Source organism: Genypterus blacodes, unplaced genomic scaffold (assembly GCF_046128005.1).
Source record: "Genypterus blacodes isolate CSIRO-AG114 ecotype Tasmania unplaced genomic scaffold, CSIRO-AGI_Gbla_v1 ptg000109l_1, whole genome shotgun sequence".
Taxonomy (NCBI): Eukaryota; Metazoa; Chordata; class Actinopteri; order Ophidiiformes; family Ophidiidae; genus Genypterus; species Genypterus blacodes.
The window spans coordinates 308,783-330,697 of NW_027466913.1; the positions used below are offsets into that span (position 1 = coordinate 308,783).

Genomic DNA, 21,915 nt, shown 5'->3' on the forward strand with positions numbered 1-21,915 from the left:
AGATGTTTAAAGTGAAGGCTCTGTGTAGCGAGCAGTGGAAGCAGCTGCAGGGTTTCCTGTATTTAATCCCATTCTGCTGTGTAAAGCATGGAAGCGACTCGCACTGCTGTGTTCGGCTTCAGTTTACCCAGATGAAGTTCTCCTGAGCCACAAGTCGTCGTCATAATGCGGGAAACAGCAGTGTGAAGTGAGGAGCTGCTCTTCATCACGCTCACCGCCTCCTGTTTGCTGCAGAGCCTCTTGACGGACGCAGACGCAGCTAAACTATGCAAATGATTTCCTTTGCATATATTTGCTTGAGAGGCAATTTAATGGCTCATTGGCGTGGGAATAATTCTTTTGCGTCCCGAAGCTAAACCTATTTAAATTAACAATAACATTTATGGGAAACAGAAAGATGACCAGCTTCCTGTCTGAGGTGCCATTCAGTACTTTAGAGGCAGAACTAAATAACTGAGCAGAACTTTCCCTCATGTAGAAGAAGCTCTGACATTAAATCAGCCTCAATGAGAAGACGCAGGTGTAAACAACTGAGAAACTGCTCGAAAACTGCTGATTACACCAAAACAAGCTGCTATCAAATGTAAAAGCAGGATTCCAATTAGTCTTTATTCAACTATTTTCATGCTCATGTTGGAAAACATTTGCACAAACTCAAACTCCACCTCCTAAACTTCCACAACTCTGACTGGAACACCAACAACTCTATACTTTCAGGACATATATGGATATTCACTATGCATCAATAGATTTTATTATAACTAGTTACTCTATTTAAAGTCAGGGCGCCGTGAGAATAAACACTTACTTCTCTTTATTACATTATAAATGAGAAACATGAAGTGCTTCACCTCAGAGTTTTGCTTCTCTATTAAACATTAAAACCACACGAGACTCAAAAGACTCAACATCTTAGCACATCCATAATTACATCTAAATGTGGAAGAAGTGTTCGACAACTGACATCTGACAATTCATTCCCATCAGTGCACTTTCACCGCTTTGTTCTCCTGCTAAACTGTTTCACATAAATTAATTGAAAATGATTTATCATGACTTTAATAAGTGAGTGAAATGAAATGAATTACAAATGGACTCGATATCTGAGTGCCTAGGAGCGTAAACAAAGCCTGTCTGAATGAATCAATGTGGTGTGTGTGTGTGTGGGGGGGGCCCCTGCACATCGATAGGAAACAAACAAACACACAAACAAGAACACACAAACGAAATGTGTATATAGTGATGAATACTCTGTGTGTATGTACATGTATCTGTATCTGTATCTGTGTGTGGAAGGTCCAGAGGCAGACATTGATTTCCTTTCATATGTTGGTCAAAGCAGCTGATTGTGTGTTGCATGATTCTGTGATCTCTGGTACAGTGCCTAAGCCCCGCCCACCTCCATCATCGGGACGTACTCACTCTGATTCTCTGCACCTCCATGAAGGCGGCTCTTTGGAAGGACTTCTCCCACACCGCCAGGTCGCTGGCCAGCTCCACCCTGAAGGTGTGGCTGCGGCCGTGGCCCACCAGGATGCTGAAGCACAGAGACTCGTTGTCCTGCGGCTCCGGCGAATGCTCCAGTCCCAAGTAGAGTCTGGCCTGGAGCCAGCAGTCCTCCGCCATCCACAGCTGGAACACAACAACAACACACCTGTAAGACCCGGGCCTGACGGGGAGCAGCTCTCTGTGATGTCACACTTTACTGTACTAACAAGCTGATCTGGTGCAAACTCACGGCTGCAACACACACTCACTAAAATGTTTATGATATTTATGATATACTATGTTTTGCTGAATAATGCAATTTGGAGCTTTTTATATAACTTTCTCTTTATGGAAATGTGGTCGATGTTATGAATTCACTCACACTTTTTAATAAGATATCGCTTTCATATATGCACGTCCTCATCTGACAGGAAGGGAGGGAGGGAGGGAGGGAGGGAGGGAGGGGGGGAGGAAGGAAGGAAGGAAGGAAGGAACGGAGGCATGGAGGGAGCGAGGGAGGAAGAAAGAAAGAAAGAAAGAAAGAAAGAAAGAAAGAAAGAAAGAAAGAAAGAAAGGAAGAAAGAAAGGAAGGAAGGAAGGAAGGAAGGAAGGAAGGAAGGAAGGACGGGAGTCTCACGTACCTTGTGGACCTTGAACAGAACCTCATAGAGGTTATAGGTGGTCTCGGCTCGTCCCCAGTCGGAGGCACCGATCTGAGAGATAAACATGAAGGATTGTGAGATGAAGAGCAGGAATATCAAAGTGTTTTCTGCTTAAAGCTGCACATTCTTATCCAAATGATAAAAGTAAATCAGAGTTGGCCCGGATGACTGAGCAGAGAGGATTTATCCCTTTGTGCTGCTCACAGCTGCAGAATACAAAACAAGACAGGCAAACACCAACAACACACATACATGAACCCTTTAACCCCGCCACCACACACACACACACACACACACACACACACTCTTCATAGTACATTATGTCACTTTATGTAAACCCTCAGCACACTGAGACCCTGCAGCACTGAGCAGCAGACTTCCTGTCCAGGATCCATGACGCTCACACTGCACTAAATATTCCAATCACACACACACATGATTGCTGTCATGTTTCCATGACAGCAACACATTTACATTTTCCTTCTTTTTCCCAGTGTGACCTTTCATATCTCAGGTGTTGATCCGGTTCAGACGCTCCATCGAGACCCAAACTGATGACTGTGATGTGGCTGCTGCTTTGGTTTGTATTGATGCTTCTACTCTCTTTGCTGCACTGAGCCATTTGCTCCTCTGACAGGCAGCGCCTCCTCTGACGGGCTTATATTCACTTATTATTTCATTAACCCTACGTGCACTAACGCGGCCCCTGCTGCATTACTCCACTCCTCTGTTTGCCTAATGCCATATTTCAACAAAAGCCAGAGGACAAGTCTGCTATTTCACAGCCCACCAGCTGCATAATGCTTTGAAAATATAATTTTAAGGACTCCACATAACATCCATTATGTTTAATGTCCTCCATTAAAGCCGCGGATCATGACTCCTCCGGCTAAAAGCCCCCAAACAGGATTAGGGAGGCCACGATCAGACAGGGAAAACGATTCACCACGTCTGTTCCTGCTCCTTCACCTGCTGGTAAAACAGGCCGCCTATATTAAACACCTGCTATCACACATTTATACGACATGGTAAAAGAAAAGGGCTTCAAAATCAGTTTCATAACTATCAGGAACTGTTACGCCAAAGTTACGCCAAAGCTAAATAATAGGAAACACAAGATTCTACACCGAAGAAATGATTGCAATTACATTTAAGCATCTAATGAAGCTAAGGGATGTTTCTCCTTTAATCATATCTGCTTTTAAATTTTAAAACATCGTTGGATGCACATTTATTATTGATGTAATGTTTGTGTGTGTGTGTGTGTGTGTGTGTGTGTGTGAGAGTGTGTGTGTGTGTGTGTGTGTGTGTGTGTGTGTGTGTGTGTGTGTGTGTGTGTGTGTCATCCTTAGCTGCACACAGGCGTTGTGACTCTGATTCCTAAGACTGAAACTTTTGTTTACACCTCTGATGTTTTTTTTTCCCTGGTGAAATTCATCCACAATCCCATTAACGCGTCTGCAGCACTGATGTTTCCCTCTTCGGCTGTGATTTCCCAGGAGAACCCAAGGACGGCTCACCAAACCTCCAGCACCGGCACGTTTGAGGCCGTCAACAGCAGCGTGAGAGGGCGGACGCTCGTCTCTGCCACGTGAGCAGACAGACAGACAGACAGACAGACAGACAGACAGACAGACAGACAGACAGACAGACAGACAGACGGAGGGATGGGCGTCTCTGAGAGTGTGTACGGCTGTGTGAGGAAATTGGCTGCGAGTGCAATCTGGGCAGCTGTAACATACGAGAGAGGGAAGCTGAGCTGAGACGTTGAGCGGGCAGGAGAAGAGCTACAGATGCAAGGCGTTGATCTCCGGCGGGCACCGACCCAAAAACCTGTTCAAGTTGGCAGAGGACAGAACCCTGGCCAGGCTGAGAGAAGGAGTGTGTGTGTGTGTGACCCATTGTTATTCAGCTCAACACAAACTATACATGCTGCTCATACAAACCAGGTTAGCGACCGTTTGCTAAATCTGTGTTCTTTGGGTTCTACTTTCTCCTTACACACATCCAGAAGTTAATAAAGGATGGAGAACAAGCAAACACCCCTAATGTAAAGAATGGTAAAGCCCCGGTTTGGCTGTCAGGTACGTCCGTGACCAATACAGATCCACCGGCGAACGCCCGCCTGATGACTCGCCTGATGACTGGCCTCGTCATTGCTCCTGTATAATTAGAAGTGAAGCACGCGGCGTTTTGCGGGAGCTGCCAGCTTGTTAAAGCACAACAGGGCGTGCGGCTCAGCGGGGGGCCGCCACACATCAGCCAGCAGCAGCAGCAAACCATCACATTTCTCCCGCTGCAGATCCAAATACTGATTCCTGAGCTGCATCCAGGGTGCTGATTTACTGACATATTTTTGGGGGAGCGAGGCCAACTGGAGGCTGGGATTCTGGGCTAAAATAAAACATTCTTACTGAGCCAAAAACCAAAGCCTGGAGAAAAGGAAACCCAAGATGCACCTGTGATATGAGGTTAAACTCTTAACATGATGAATAAATGTCAAATGTAAATACCGGAGGGCTTCTGAAGATATAAAAATGGGGCCCCCTCAGCGCCAGGAACTTGAATGCGGACGAGGGGCCGGCGGCTCGTCCCTCTGCGCTCTGACAGGCCCAGCCCATGTGCACAATCTACAAGAGGGAGAGGGAGAGAGAGAGAGATAGAGAGAGAGAGACAGAGAGAGAGAGAGAGAGAGAGAGAAACACCTGGATTCTGTAACACTTCACTTCACTTCAATCTGTCAGAGGAGGGAAACTGGAGGTCCGGCTCGGCGGCTCAGACTCGATGAAACGCTGTGGAGAGACAACTTGCACGCTCAGCAGAAAGCAAACTCTTCACCTTTGCTATGTCCCAGAATGCCTCTGTGCTCCGCTTCATCTGCTGCGCTCACTCCAACACTGCTTATGGGATTTTTGGTGTTTTCACTTCCAACTCATAATTAAACACCAGGATACGACTCGTGCCCGTGTGTGTGTGTGTGTGTGTGTGTGTGTGTGTGTGTGCGTGTGTGTGTGTGTGTGTGTGTGATGAATCATTGCTGCAGGAAGAAAGCTCCACATGGTTTAGTGGGCCGGCTAATTGTGCCTCTTTGGCATGTCGCCTAATGGGAAAGTGCTTCCACGACAGATCCACTTAAGCACAAATTATGTTTTTTGTGCAGCTTTCTGGTTGCTAAAAGATACAGTAAGTTAGGCCGGTGTGCAGGGTCAGGCCGGTGTGCAGGGTTAGGTCGGTGTGCAGGGTTAGGTCGTTGTGAAGTTTGGTCCCGGTGAGATTAAGGAAGCCGCAGCAGAAGGGAAACGCTCAGATTGAACAAGAATCACGCTCCCATACAAATAGCAGCTAATTAAAACAGAAGCTAATCTAAGTTGTTCATCTCCGAAACCCTTTAAGCAGAGATTAAACCACACAAAGGTGAGATCAATCTGTCCGCTCCTAAACAAAGAGAGCGCCATGCGTGTAAAGCCTCGTAGAACCAAACCTGCCACTGCCAGAATGTTGTTTGGCAGGACAAAGGCACAAAGATAAAAGAGGAAGAGGAAGAGGAGGCGAAACCTAAAATAGCCTGAGTGATTAAAGCAGAGGCGATTGATCCGATGCTGCCGGGCTGACCCCAGCATGCAGAGGAGCCAGTCAGACGATGCATTCATGGACAAAACACCGCCCTCATCAATACGGGCTGACAGGAAAGTTACAAGTTCATCATAACAACACAAAACCGTCTTAAACAGAGAGGATAAGTGAAATAAATTCCTCCGTATCTCTATGATTAAACAACTCACTCAGTTTCCAGCGTGCAGGAGTCACAACCAAGTGTCGGTTTCACTCCAAAAGGCTGCAGTTTACATTCAAACACCATTTACTCTCTTTGCACAATATGTCAGCAAATGCACATTCACGCATTTTAATAAGAGCTAATAAATTAAAAGATGAGATGAAAGCAGAGATCAAGGCTCCACTCATATGTTTCATTTCATTAAAATGTCTTTTCCTCCTGTTGACGCTCCGTCCTCACACACACACACACACACACACACACACACACACACTCTGCGGTGATCTGTCGTGCTTCTACTCGGTTGTATTCAGTCGTCAGAACGAAGTCATTTTAATTAGCGGGTCTGCATAACAAACCACAGGAGTCACGCTGAAACATTCTGCTTAATTACTTTGCACATTGTGTTCATATTCTCAATATCGCTGCAGGTAACCGATGAGAATTAATACGAGCGGTGATAGAGGAAGAGGAGGATCTGGATAACTGATGAAGAATCAATACAGGAAGGATCTAAAGTCTGATTGATCTCTGCACTTTGAACGATCGCTCACAAGTCCATGACCACATAAGGAATACAATATCATAATCGTCATAATATAGCATTTCATCATCATCATCTTCATCATCAACATCATCATCATCATCAACACCATCAACATCATCTTCATCATCATCATCATCATCATCATCTTCTGCACATCATCCTCTTCATCATCAACATCAATATCATCATCTTCATCACCATAATCATCATCAGCACCATCTTCATCATCATCCTCTCTTTGTCTAAGGTCACAGCTGTGTCAGCGTACCTGATCATCTGATGAGCAGTATTTGTTGATCATCTTGATCTATGAGGACATAAAACAAAGCAGCAGTCAGTGATCATAAACTCCACCTGCAGATATTCAGCAGCAGTGTGGCCTCGTCACAGCTTCCTGCTGGAATATCCACCGTGTCAGCAGATGTTTAAATATATACGTGTATATATTAGAGAGAGTGTGGCGTGGTCGTGTTACTCGTCCTTGTTATTCCAGTCGGTGCCAGTGGGGGCAGCAGAGAGAGAGAAACGTACAGTCGACTGAGGCGCTCATTATAAGAGAGCAAGGAAGACGAAGAGCGAGTGGAAGAAGGGACCAAACTATGAAGTGAGCAGAAGTACAAAGGACCAAGTTGTCCTTGGACGGCCTGCAGAGAGACACAGAGCCTGAAGCACGTTTGCACCTGAACGCACCACTTGGAAGTGAAGTATAAAGAAACCTTGGTACACCAACAAGTTCCATCTCAGCTCCTCAGATTGTTTCCTTATGCACTCACCCGCTGCTTAAATGCATCTTAATAAACTAACGTGCAGCCTCCCAAGCAGCCTCACATAATCCTCCCCTAAGCCCCACATCAGACATCAGACATCAGATATCACCGCCGTGCAGCCGCCGCGTGCCGCCCATGACAAATGTGAGGCGCAGCCAGGACGTGTCACCGCTCTATTTAAAGGTTGGAGGTCATTAAAACAAAAGTTTCCGCTCTCCCGACGCCGGCACACAATTACATCCTGATTGGCCATTTAGCAATCACACTCCACGTCCGTAATTAGGTGATGCAAGGCATGAATTAATCACACTCCTTAAAAAAGGCAGCTGTGCAATGCGGGCAGGCGGGCGGGCGGGCGGGCGGGCGGGCGGGCGGGCACACGCATGCAGGCGTCCTCGCCCCAAACACACCGCATCATCAGTGTGATAATCAGAGTGAAATGGGAGGAAATGAGAGGGGGAGAGGGAGAGAGAGAGAGAGGCGGGGGGAGGGTGGGGGGAGAGAGAGATAGAGAGAGAGAGAGGGAGAGGAGGGAGAGAGAGAGAGAAGTGCACTTTCAGAATGAATGCTTAGCACTCATTAATTAGGTATGAAAGAGAGAGAGTGAGAGAGACAGAGAGAGGGAGATAGAGAGAGAGGGAGATAGAGAGAGGTAGAGAGAATGGGGGAGAGAGAGAGAGAAAGAGAGAGAGAGGGAGAGGGAGAATGAGAGAGGTAGAGAGAGAGGGAGAGAGAGATAGAGAGGGAGGGCGGGAGGGAGATAGAGAGAGAGGGGGGAGAGAGAGAGAGAACAGGAAGAGAGAGGGAGGAAGAAATGATATTGTCCCTGAATGATGAAAAAAGAACTTTTATAAATAAGTGAGTGAGTGGGAGTCAAACTTATTGTTAAGACTTTCAATGATTTCGTTCTATAAACAGCAGAGATTGTGTAGAATTGAGAAAACGTTCCACACGTTAACACACTGCTGAGTCAGACTTTATATATTTATCCTTCCTGTGAGGAGACGCATGCAGAGACATCATATCTGCTCATTATGGACGCTCTACCAGCCGCTCTACAGGAGCCGCTCTACAGGAGCCGCTCCATACACACACACACACACTCGTGACCCTCACACACACTCACATTCTCCAGCGTGAGCTCCTGGATGTTGGCGCTCATGGCCTGCAGCCAGTCTGTGCTCTCCGCCGCCGTGCAAAACTGTAGGATATTGGTGTTGGCTCCGTCCAAGACAAAGACCTCAAAACAGTTGGACCTGGAGAGGGGCAGAGGTCAAAGGTCAGAATTACAGAGCAGAACAAGCCTGAGAGCGCAATGAAGCAAGAACGGTTCATTAAATCACACATGTTACTTTGGAGGTGAGACGTCCGCTCGCTACAAAGGGCCGCGATCGCGACTTCCTGCGTCCCGACACGTCAGCGCTGATCTCAGTTCTGTCGGGGGCGAACTTGGAGGACTTTTTGAAATATTTACATCAAAAGCTTCCAGAAGATGAAAAGCCGAGCCGAGCTAATGGCGAGAGCTCTGATGAAAAGGAGACACGGGCGGCGGCGGTGTCGTGGCGTTTAACAGCGCGGGGAGCTGCTCGCCATTAGGCCGTATTCTCACAGGCCGCACTGAGACGCAGGAGAAGCGACGCTGACACACTTTGAAGTGCGATGATGTGAGGACGTGGAAATGCTTTAAATGGCCGGAAGAAGCCGCGGTTGCGCAACATCTGAAACAACAGGCGGCAGAAACAACACACAGTTTTGTCGCGTGTTGTTTTGGCCTCATTCAGGTGCGGCGTTGCTGCCCGTCGGCTCCTCGGCCTCAGCGAGGTAATGGAGTATCGATCCACTTGTTTAAGTGATTAAAAAATAAACGTGGTGATCAATCTGCAACCCTCCAAAAGAATTCACTGATAGTTGTTAAGCAAAGGTGCAAAGACGAACAGACTGCTGAGCTCTGGAGATCAGCAACACGCCTCAGACCTGCTCCATCACGCCTCCCTTCATGGGGACACATGAGGGGAGATTTAGGAAAAAGATTATGAGAAAGAATTTGTTGTGCAGAAAGTATTGAAGTAGAAAAACGTAAAAGAATGAAAACAACAGAATAAGATCAAAGTAATGCATATGAAGCACAACAACCATGAAACATGTGGGTGTGGCCACATCAGACCTGATACAACTGGCCAATCAGAGGCTGAAGGAGACGGAACCGGAAGCGGCTCGTTTTCACTCAGTGTGCATTGCAGCATAGTCCATCTGTGTGCACGTTACAAAAAAGACCCCTAAGTGAAGTTAAGAAACACAGGACTCTGCTGTGTGTGTGTCTGTGTCTGTGTGTGTGTGTGTGTGTGTGTGTGTGTCTGTGTTTCTCCTTTAAGGCCGAGATCTCATTCATCAACCTAATGTGATACTTTGACATTTAATTTCAGCGCGGGTGAAACCACACTCCAGAGATGTTGTCACCGGCGTTCCAATGAGGCCACTAAACTTTGTGGCGAGGAGTTATGGAGGAATGTGAGGTGGAGGCTGAAGAACTGAAGCGACAGACAGACAGAGAGACAGACAGACAGACAGACAGACAGACCTCGCCCCTGGAGGTCACGCGGTACAAACTCGGTTTGTTCCACCGCCTGTGTACCGACCCGGCTCCTCCCCAGAGGTCAGTTCCTCTGGACTCACATGTCATCTTTAGGATTTAACAAGAGTGCAAGCTGTTAGTGTGTCTGCATGCGTGACCCAGATTAGCTCCACGCCGTCTCCCCATCAACCCCCACCATCAGATGGAGTCTGGTAACATACAGAGACGTCTCCTGATTAGTCCACTGGCGACCGGCGCCCGCAGAGGCACAGCCAGTATGTGCTGAAGTGTGACATCATCTATAGCGTGCAGATCAAATCCAATTAAAGCAAAGCCTGGGGAATTGGTGGGGAAATGTGACGAAAGGATGAAAGTGACACGAATGAAAAGCTGGAGTGAAGAGATTCATCAGAGGAACAGCTGGATGATCAATGTGAGGGAAAATGGACCAGAGACGTGAAATCCTCCTCAGGAACAAATACTGAACACAGAACGGGATTCTTTCCTAACATGGACGTCCTTCCCAAAAGGCACGAATCACCGAATCTGGCTTGCTGACACAGCGGTAATAAAGCCGCAGAGACAGAGCGGAGACACAGAGACATATTACCCAGGAGCACGCTGCGTGATACGTGAGGAGAAGAAGAATACAGGAGGAGAGGGAGGGAGGGAGGGAGGGAGAGGGAGAGGGAGAGGGAGAGGGAGAGGAGTCCAGCTGTTAGCTGTAGTGTACTCGTGTGAAAATGTGTCACGTTTACCAATTACTGAGGCTCAGAGCGCAGAGATAGTGTGTTTGCTTTCACGTCAAACCAGCAGGGGCTCAGAGGAAACGTTACTGGTAAAACACAGACGTGAAAATAAAGATTCCAATGTTTTCATCTTTATTTACACTGCGGGCGATCCGCACAGAAACATGGAGACACTTCAGCAGGTTTTCAGCTTTTGTGCATTCAAGATGAACATTGTTGGCCACACACACGCACACACGCACACACGCACACACATGCACACACACACACACACACACACACATACACACACACACACACACCAACACACACACTGGCCCGTGTTAAATGAGTAAACATGAGCATCAGCTCGGCTCTTTGGCTGGATTAATTTGATCATTGTTGTTTTGGCAGTTTGATGTGTTTATGAGTCTGGGGCCTCAGATTGAATCTCTTTCTTATAATTCTTCTTAAACTTCAGCATCAGCAGGACTCAACACAACACTAAGAGGTTTGATCGTCTGGAGAGATGAAGTCTAAATTTGATGACCTTCAATCAAATGTATTAATCTGTTCCTCAGATCAGATCACACACACACACACACACACACACACACACACACACACACACACACACACACACACACGTTTAACCTTGAAGCACTTTTAATGACGCTGAAGTCTCTTTTCATAAACGCACAGTGGTCACTTTATTAGGAGCAGCGTTGTGGAGGACAGAGGGTTAACAGCTATGTACCACAGCATCAATCACTATGGCAAATACCACAACCCAACATTATCACTGAGGCACTACAGGTGTGTTTAGAACCTGCTGATAGATTTGATTTGATTCAAACAAACCTTCATAATAAAATAACATTGGATTGAGATGAAATGTTTACAGATAAATAAAAGTGATATTAAATAAATCTGTCAGTCTCTCCTCCTCACATTTGATGACGTTTCCCCGTTTCTGACTCCTGATCTCATACTAATGCAGATGAGACGATGTGATCAAAGGCCTGGATGTGATGAAGACGATGCTGTATGAATACAGCCTCACACATCTCCACCTTGTGTTTGTCTCTCCTTCTCCTTCAACAGCTGTGAGAAACATTCCTGTAATTCATGCATTCATCAACACACCTGCTGGGCTTATGTCTTCATCTGTCCCTGATTCAATAAGCAAACAACACGGATCTTACGTGCTCATATGTAAATCAATAGGACGGGACAGACACAGTAATCAAACACATTTACATGTTAGCCGGGCGTCGTCCCGGCCCCACAGGCTGAGCCACGGCCTGCCAGCTCAGCACAGGTCGCCCTGTAATCCCTTTATGCCCGTGCATAGATATTGGCATTAACCTCCTCTGGCCGGCTAAGCCAACAGCCGTGCACCTCGGAGCTGAATGACATCACGCTGGATTACTTTTACCTTGAGTTATCGGTGCCGGCTTTGCATCTGGAGACTCTGGCCATCAGCAGGGGCAGAGAGACGGCATCCAGCCAGCGCTTCTCATACTTTGGTTCATTAGCCGAGGGCAAAGGGGGCGATGGAGCCTGCGTGAGACAAATGAGCAATGAACTGAGCTTCCTGCCTCCAACACACGCAAAAGCTTACATGCATACATTAAGACTTTCTTAAGATAAGATAATCAACTGTGACATTTAAAAAGTGACTTTAGCTTTTTGTTCTTTTTGTTAGTTTGTGTCGTCAGAACGCGACTTTCACCCCGAAAAGGTGCATCGGTTACATCATCATGCATTTCAATCCACCCGCCTACATTACTCACCTCCGTTTTCACTCAGTGTGTGAGATAGTGCTACCGTGTTAAGTAAGAAGATGAAATCAAAGTCACGTGTCACATTTAAAGGAAATGATTTAACAACACACAGCTCAGGGCTCGGTCTGATTATGAGATCTGTCATGTTTCCGTGGGAACCTGCCGCAGTCTGAAGCTGAAGTCTGAGTGTTTCCCTGCAGGCCTGTCACTTCTCTGCCTCCCTCTCAGGCAGCACTTGTATTATTTTCTTTTTTTTCCATCCAAGATTTCATCTGCAGTTGAATGGAAATTTAAAAGGAACAATTTTCACAGTTTCTATTCCACTGTGTTGTCACTGAAAGGCCAACGTCCACCGCCTCCATCCGTCAGCGTACGCTCGGGCCCAGCAGTGGTCACAGAAAAAGCCCCAGCAGCATTTAGAGTGCAGACACATGAGTGAGGCCTGAGCTGTTTGCTTTCAGAGTGGTTGCTTATTCACTTATGACTCAGCCGTGTATCCACTGGAGCCCAGATGCGTCTTATTTGCTCTCCTCCTCTCTCAACTTCTCCTCAGAACAATCAATGGATTTAATCAGCTGCTAATTCAAGCGATTCCCCGGCGCACACTGAAGCTATTTCATGCAGTCGCCTCCTTTAAATGCAGAGCGACAGGACAGACGCTAATTATGGCACCGAGCGATCTGAGGCGAGCTGCACCTCTTAGTCTTTAGATTCAAACTGCAAACCTGGAAGTGTGATATACGATGGAAAGTACGGCAGAGATCTCCTGTCTCTCTCTTTTGACACGTTCCACCTACACACACCGCTTTAGCTCCACCATGGAGTTTGGAGGAAATAACCCAAAACGGATAAAAAGACCCAGGGAGATTAGTTTCTGACAGAATGAAACTAATTCTGATCCAATTTCAGCTGCTATGATTGCTGCATTGTAAAATGGTATTAGGGGGAAGAACAAGTGCTGCTTAAATCAATGGCTTCCATTCAGAATGGCGGCATTACGGCTGTATGAGCTCTTTTTAATGGATTGTTTTGGACACAGTGAGCCTGGAGTGAAGCCGACAGTGGGAGGCTCTGACTGTCAGGAAGCTCCGACCGCTCACAGGCAGAGATGCTCACAGGAAAATACATAAACTACACTGAAAGGATGTCTGGACTATAACCATAATAAACATTGACAGGGAATGTAAAAGACTTGTATCTTTCTCTTGTTTTGTCATTTGTGTGTGTGGTAACGCTGCCTTTTTATGGCAGATAAACACACGAGGGACGGGGGAATGGGCTGCTGATGATGGCCGTATAACTGCAGGCCCACATCAGCTCTGACAGAATACTGCCATGACGGCCAAAGTGTCGCTTCCACCTTCATATTATTGCGAGCGACGGAATTCCTCACAGAGCTTTAAATCCCTCAAATGAGCTCTGCAAAGTGAAATGTTGTGATATGGCCTCCAGAGAGGATGGAGGAGGAGGAGGAGGAGGAGGAGGAGGAGGAGATAGAGACGTCTGGGTGCGGAGAGAGGAGTGTGTGTCATCACCAGCAGCTAATAACCTGTCACACACTGAGCTGGACTCAGATTCACCCAAACGGACTGAGGACATGCAGGTGTCACATGACAAACGTGAAGGCCTACAGCCAGTGTGGCAGCACCATGAGGCCCCGCGGGGCCCGATCCTCATTACACAACAGAAAACAAAAACAACTGGAAGCTGCAGTTGGAGAATGTAGGAGGCAATTTAGCCTTTCTTAACACAAAATGTTACGTTTGGCCAAAACCAATGAGTGTGTGTGTTAGTGTGTGTGAGTGAGATAACTCAAAAGGTTGTGGATGGATTTTAATGAGATTTTACAGAGAGGTGGATGTGAGGAACATTAAAGTAGAGTTTAGGGTTCATCTGGATCATAGTTTTAAAGTTATTACATTTTTTACTCTATTGGTCATAGAACCATTCAGACTGTTTCTCTGGGTGATCACGAGACGGAAGCAGAGGTCAGTCATTCTCAGATCGGAGCCATATTCATCCAGGCACATCTTGTTATTGTATCATCAATTTGGATAGAAAACAACTAGAACTGTTTGTGTGAATCCTCATGGCTCCTCTGAGGCCAGGAGGTCAGAGACATGAGGCTCCATCCTGTGAGGAGCTCCGTTTACCACACAAGGTTCAGTGGAAGTGCTGCTGCCTTGTCAAGAATAGCAGCTGAACAAATGGAAAATGTGAGGGAAGCAATGGGATCAATGTGAACTCATCCTCTGGGAGCCATGAATGTCACCCAACACATACACAGACTGACAACGCTGCTCTGAATACACAAAGACACAGAGACACAAAGACACAAAGACACATTCCCATAAATAAAACTCAAATGTTAAAGTCTACATTAATTAAAAGCGGCACCGTCTCAGCTTGACAGTTGTTTCTCGCTGTCACATTAGAAATTTAATTTAGAAGTAGTTTGATATCTGTGTTTTTAGGGGAAAGGAGGCATGACAACGTTGAACACCAAAGGACTGCGCTGTCTTCTCACACGGCTCCCACTGCGACGCTGTAATGAGACTGACAACAGCGCGTCACACATCGCTCACTGGGAACGACCTGCAGCAGAATATGTTGACAAAGGCTTTGATGGCGCCACATTTACATGCAAATCACAGCACGGCTAATGAAGAACAGATGCATTACATTTAATCTAATGAGTTACAAGCTCAGCCATCAAGTGAAGGAAGCATTATTAGCAACATCAAACAGTCAAAAGATCGGCAGAACAAAACAAAACCGCCCCAAAACTCCACTAAGCCTCCGGTTCAATTTGGGCCGATAATAAAATATACATGGCGGCGTAGATGGATCTTATAGAGACCAATCATCACACCTGCCCCCGGCGCAGAGTGGGGAGGGGGGGGAGGAAGAAGCATTTAACAGAGCCGAGTGGAGAAAGGTGCAGGGGGAGAAGTGGCTGCCTGGCACGTCAGCGCTCCGGTACAACACGTCAGTATGCAGTCGCCTGTCGAGCTCCTCGCCAGTAATTACTGCATTTCTGAAGAAATTATCATCCCCTGCTCCATTTATGTCAAGCCAGAACAAAATGTTGCAGTTAACTCCCGAGCGGCGCTCTGCAGGGAGTAGGTGAGACGGCAGGAAATGGAAAACTACGGGCCTGTCACAGTGGATTACGCTGAAAGCACCTGCCTGTGCTGAGGAGACGCCAAAGCAGAAGCAAACCTGCCTGCCAGTCTGCACTTCACATAATGGAGAAGGAACCAGGAACAAGGCTAATTACTCCCAGACAAATAAATAAATCAACAGGAGTGTGTACGTCTAAGGAAAAGGATAAATAAGGACCAAGGACACAGTCGCCCATCAATCTGAGGTGCTGGAGGACGGCAGCACCCAGGGGGGCAAGAACAGGTCTGCAGCCTGGTGCCTGGGTCAAGGGCAAAGGCAGGAGTGTGAAACTACACCAAGGGAGAAAAATGGAAACTTTGGAGTTTCTAACCCAGAAGGTTCAGACTGCAGGGTGACAGTGGAATTAGAAGAATGATGATGATGATGAAGATGATGATGATGATGATGATGATGATGATGATGATTATGAGGATGAGGATGAAGATGAAGATGAAGATGAAGATGAAGATAATGAAGATGATGATGATGATCCTGATTGTTTTTATGATCAGTACCTAATCATAAAGAAAACAAACGAGCAGAGCAGATGTGGGTGAAAGCAGAAGCTCCTTGGTGGCCACGGCGACGGGATGATGTGGAAGAAAACAACTCAACCCAGGCAGAATCAATCAATCAACTTTTCCACATATTAAGCTTTTTTTATTATGTTTCTTTAAATTTCCCCGGCGTGTTCAGACTCACTTCCTGCAGCTGAACTTCTGTTTGATGTGTTTGAGGGCGACGGAGAGACAAGAAGAGCAAAGTGACATGAAGCTTCTGACCATGAACGCATCACCACCAGCCAGGTTATTAGGTCTCATCTCCATGGAGACATCCCTCCCTCTCTCTCTCTCTCTCTCTCTCGCTCTCCCTCTCTCTCTCTCCCTCTCTCCGTCTCTCTCTCCCCCTCTGTCTCTCTCTCTCTCTCTCTCCCTCTCATTCTCCCTCCCTCTCTTTCTTCATCCTTCTGTCTCTTTCTCTCTCTCTCTCTCTCTCTCTCTCTCCCTCTCATTCTCCCTCCCTCTCTTTCTTCATCCTTCTGTCTCTCTCTCTCTCTCTCTCTCTCTCTCTCTCTCTCTCTCTCTCTCTCTCTCTCTCTCTCTCTCTCTCTCTCTCTCTCTCTCTCTCTCTCTCTCTCTCTCTCTCTCTCTCTCTCTCTCTCTCTCTCCCTCCCTCTCATTCCCCCTCCCTCTCTCTTTCTCTCTCTCTCCCCCTCCCTCTATCTCGCCCTCTCCGATTCCTCCCGGTGCGGACTTAGACGAGGAAAAACCTAATCTAGCAAGTTGTTCCTCCTCAACAACAAAGTTTATTATGGCCGCCTGAGAGCGTCTGAGAGGAACTCATCCCGTTTAAGTTAAAGTGCCGGAGTGCTGCCAGGTTTGGGAATGAGAAACATGAAATGGACCCGAGGATGCAGCTGCAGCTTCCACACTCCTTCACACTAAGGAGGTATAGATCCAGAAAAAAAGAAAGACTCTGAGGGAACAGATGGAGCAGATGAGTGTGAGCTTCAGTGTAAAGAATGTTTGCTTTAAGTCAGAGTGTGAGCCTGATGGATAAGATGAGGTAAAAACCTACAAGATAAATAAAAACATCAATAAGAACCCACAGCAGAATATCTGTTGAAATCACAGAATAGTTTCTGCGGTGAAGACGATTGAACGACTTTCTATCTCTGCTAAACGATCACTGTGATATTGTTTTCATTCTCTGAGGAATTTACAAACAAAGATATTTTCCTGAGCGTAATTGTGTGTTTCGATCATTCCTGACACACACACACACACACACACACACATACACACACACACACACAATGACACAGCCATTAAACACGTCCGTCACTCGGATTGAAACGCTTCCCATCTGTGCTCGCTACACAAACTTCCTGCTCTCAGAAACCAAACACAGAAAGGAGCGAACAGCTTTTCTGACTAAACCAGAATTCTGTGGAGGACGAGGAGCTTAGAGCCGCAGCTAGAGAGTGACGCACAGGAACCCAAGCCAGAGCGTCTCAAACCAACACCCTGCACGTCAGCCAGAGCATCTGGGGTCAACGACGTCAGGCTGAACGATCACAGGCCACTTCCTGTGAGCAGAGCAGCTTAATGACGACCAACCCAGAAAACACACACAAAGTTAAGGTCGTCCTACTTTCACTCCAGTGTTCATCAGGGAGAATCGTTAAACTCTGAACATCCAAATGAGTTTGCAACTTATCCTGGCAAACACGAGTAATTTGCCTTAAGAGGGTCTGAGTCTTTACGTGTAAGACGAGCAGACTCACTCCACAGCGGCGTAAACAACCGGAGGCTCGCTCCTGTTTCTACGCTTTAGAAAGAAGATCTCTGCCATGAGGAAAGTTAACGGCGTAAAGTTAAGACCAGAACGTTCCCGCCGGAGCCTGATGACTTATTGGGTCACGCTGAGTCATGACATGTTTGTGTCTGCGTGTGTTAGGGTCACTAAACCGCATAGCACACGTGAACACGCACACGCAGAGCCAGAACAGGAACACCTGGAGCTTTCTTCAGCTATTAGAGTGCCGGGATCAGCGTCTCTCACTCCACCATTCCTCCAGCGCCACAACCCGGCTCCCCCTCCACCTGACAGGCTAAATTGAGACCCAGGATGGAGAGAGAGAGAGACCAGGCTGGGGTTTGTCTCCATTTTGTACTGGAGCTTTAAGTGTCTGCACGCCTGCCCGCCTGTCATCTCTCCTCTTTCTTTGTGCTTCTTACTCTCATACTCTCTCTCCCCATTATGCTGAAAAGCAGCGTAGAACAGGGGAAAAGGAGGTTACCAGGGGACTGCACACACACACACACGCGCACACACACACACACACACACACACACACACACACACACACACACACACACACACACAGCCCTACTTCAGTGGAATCACCCGTGCGGCAACATCTCATCTTCCTCGCAGTTTGCAGATTTTGTCGCATACATAAGTGAAAAACCTGCGAAGAACTTAAACAAGACGACCAACTGTGCCAAATACTGACCCATTCTCCTCACGCCACTGCTATTAAAGTGAGCAATCACCCGGCGCTGTGGCAGGAGAGGACACAGGGATCAAGCAGCGGGAGAGCGTCGGTCATTTAACCCTTTAATCCCACAGGGAGGGGTGTTGACGTTCTGATTGAGGCTGTTTAACATGTGACCACGCGCCGTGTTGTGTTAGCCACCTGGGAACGGAAATGTGTATTTTAAGGGCAAAGCTGTTTAGGACTAAGCTCGATTGATAAGTTCTGAGCCTACAGTGTTCTGTGGAGTGAGAGTCTGAAACAGGCGAGTGTGATGGATGCTGAACCAGTCTGAGAAACTTATCTCCATGTAAAAATGAGGCAAAAAAACAAGAAGGGAGGAAGAGGAGATCATCATCAAGTATTTAGACTTTAGACGTGTTTCTCCAGCAGTAGAGACATGAGTTAATGAGCAGCGCACGACACACAAGTCCAACGTCCCTGAGGGCCCAGCAGAGAACCCTGACAGAGCCTGAACCACCACACCTCCCTTGGATCCCTGTGCTCCCGCTGGCGTGTGCTTTGCTCTCCCCATCCTCTGACCCACTCCCCCCTCCTCCCTCCCCCCCGTCAGGAGACGTCTGCACAGCGGTCTGATAAAGTTTGGAAGCACATTTCCGACAGCTGAAACATTACTCCATATTGCGGCTGTTATCATATTTCTCACTGTCTGTGTCAGAGTGGATCTGTATGAGCTGAGGTCCACACAGAGGAGCAGAGGGCTCCGGTTACAGCTGATAGCGCCGCTGCCCAGCTGGCGGCCGCTCGCCCCGAATGAAGACGCCCGGTCGCTTCGGCGCTCCCGCCGCCCACCCAGAGAACAAACTGAGACACTCGGCTGCACAGAGCTGCTGCTTCACATCGCCTGGAAGACAAAGAGAAACGAGACGAGCCGGAGTGAAGCTGATCGCTGACAAAATGCTTCTGAGGTCTGGATGTGCTCGACACGGTGATACTCAACCGCCAGAGACGCTCCAGAACTGTTCCACCAAACTTTACAGCATAGACGTCGAAAGCCCAATCAGAGTCAGAGGAGTAGTAAGGCGCCGTCGCTGCACAATGATGTGAATGAGGTGACCTTTGCCCCTGATGTGACCTCACTGACTACACGTCTACACTCAGCACGTTCTCCCTATTCAACCTTTTTAAACTGTCATCTACTACCCGGCATTATAAATAAGACACTTTAGTCTGGAGAATAAGCTGCTGCCAGAAAGAAACCAGCGACACAATCAGCCATCGCCAAAGCACGAAGGACAAACCCAAGACGTCTCATAGCAACCGTCTCCGGGCTTTGTTTCCAGATAATGATGCAGGTTTGATACGGTGGTGAGTCTGACCCACTGGAGCCTGTTCTGTTACCGGGCTGGGTTGCGATACAGAGTAGTGTGTGCTGTAAGCTGTGTGCGTGTGTGTGTGTGAGTGTGTGTGGACATTAGTCAGGACGGGAAAGCCTCCCTGAAACCAGCCGAGTCAGCAGGTTTGCCCCCCGCCGTGAAGGTGCAGCCCGGCAGCCGCTGGTGTCGCCAGGTGAGTTTCTCTGCGAGTTGAAGACTTTTTAATGGGCTACAGCTCTATATCTGTTCAACTCTGAATGCTGGATCACATTTCTCACACAGTACAAAATGCTTCACCTTCTGCTTCTTGTTTGAACTTTAGCCACTTTAAGAGATGAACCTGCTTATTGCTTCGGCAGAGCCTCGGGAAAACACCGTAGCGTTTCAACAGCCTGCACACTGAGTGAATACAGATTTATATGAACGCTCCAAACCCTCCAGGCTCTGATTTTATGGTAATTGTTTTTCAGAGCGGTGAAGGTGTTAAAGCACAAAGCTGTGGCCTCCTCTCTGGTGTTTGCACTCAGGCTGCAGGTTGGAGACTGTAGAGACAAAAGCTGGAGATGACAAGAAGACAGTTTGAGTGACGATGATGGTTCTGACATAACAGGGATGGAGTCTGAGTCTGTCAGGACGTCCTTCTCTCATCTCCGCAGCATCGCCCACCCATCCACCCACTCACACACCCCTCCACTCACTCACACCTTCCACCCACTCACACACCCCTCCACTCACTCACACCTTCCACCCACTCACACACCCCTCCACTCACTCACACCCTCCACCCACTCACACACCCCTCCACTCACTCACACCCTCCACCCACTCACACACCCCTCCACTCACTCACACCCTCCACCCACTCACACACACCCCTCCACACCTCCACCAGTTCAAAGCTTGGACACATTTCCTCTAAAGCGCTCAGTGACCTCGGCGTGGCCTCGCTGAGAGACGCTCACTGTCAACACGCCGCCTCAGATCAGTCGTCTGACCTCCTCACCTCCATCAGCAGGCGCCCAACCCGGGACGCCACCTCTGTGCCTGCTGAGCCCCTCTGGATCACACTTTGCCCCTCACCTGTCTCTACTTTCCCTGTCTTACTTTACACTTTGCAAAGTCACTCTACCAGGTACATACAATGTTTTTAACATGGTTCCGTGGCTTTGAGTCAAACACAGTGCAACACACTCACACATGCAGCACCAAACAATTTCACTTACCTCTTTTCCATTGAGCTGGAGGCCGCTGTCGAACAGAGGAGAGGACACTCTGCTGTGATCAGTGGACGGCCCGGGAGACCCTGAGACAGACGGCACAATCAATTACTCTCACACCTTAGTATTATTTGTGTTATTGTTATTATCCAATCCCTTCAGACCAAAGCAGAATGGATTTTCTCTCTTAAAAGGAGAGCAACCTAACGAGCCGCAGCTTCATCCCCGACTCTAATCTGCCGTCCAAACGCGGCCGCCGTCCAAAGGGAGACAAATGCTGCTGGGTGATATGATGCCATGCAGGCGTTACAGGGAGACGCTCTAGGGCCTCTCCAGCTGTCGCCTTTGTTGCCACGGCGAAACAAAGAGCGGCTTAGACAGAACATGACCTGAACCATTTCATCTTCAGGCAACACACACACACACGACGCTGCAGCCAAGCAGCCCGACGGCAGAACCTGAGCGGCAGCAGCAACACATCCAGCCTGGATCGCTCCCAGGGCTCGGGAAATACTCAGGCCTGTCTGTCAGAGTGTGTTTGTGTGCTCTTTCATAATGAGGGATGATCACGTTCGCCGTTAGAGGTTTGTGCTGCTGGTTGTTGATGTTGTTGGGATCTGCGGTCTGTCACAGCTATTGTTTACATCTAAACCATGAACTCAGCGTGGGCCTGACGTGATGTTCCCACAGAGTTCAGATCTGAAGGAGCCTGGAGATGAATGCTGACCTGATGACACTTCAATCTGACCTCTAGCTTTGGATCTTCCCCTTGGTTCAGTCTCGGTTCTTCACTCTCAGTCATGCAGCGTAGTGACTGACGTTCATCCCAT

The 21,915-nt window shown here is 47.8% G+C and overlaps 1 protein-coding gene across 2 annotated transcripts in view; it reads right to left on the minus strand.

Annotated features, from left to right (window-relative positions):
- sntg2 (syntrophin, gamma 2) overlaps positions 1-21,915 on the minus strand; it is a 47,019-nt gene that overhangs the window by 7,859 nt on the left and 17,245 nt on the right. For both annotated transcript variants that reach the window (XM_076161026.1, XM_076161028.1), the window contains 7 exons: positions 21,092-21,171; positions 11,978-12,102; positions 8,366-8,495; positions 6,741-6,779; positions 4,664-4,780; positions 2,130-2,201; positions 1,423-1,632 (listed from right to left, as the gene is read on the minus strand). In XM_076161026.1, the coding sequence (XP_076017141.1) occupies positions 1,423-1,632; positions 2,130-2,201; positions 4,664-4,780; positions 6,741-6,779; positions 8,366-8,495; positions 11,978-12,102; positions 21,092-21,171 (773 nt within the window). The remainder of the gene's footprint in view (positions 1-1,422; positions 1,633-2,129; positions 2,202-4,663; positions 4,781-6,740; positions 6,780-8,365; positions 8,496-11,977; positions 12,103-21,091; positions 21,172-21,915) is intronic.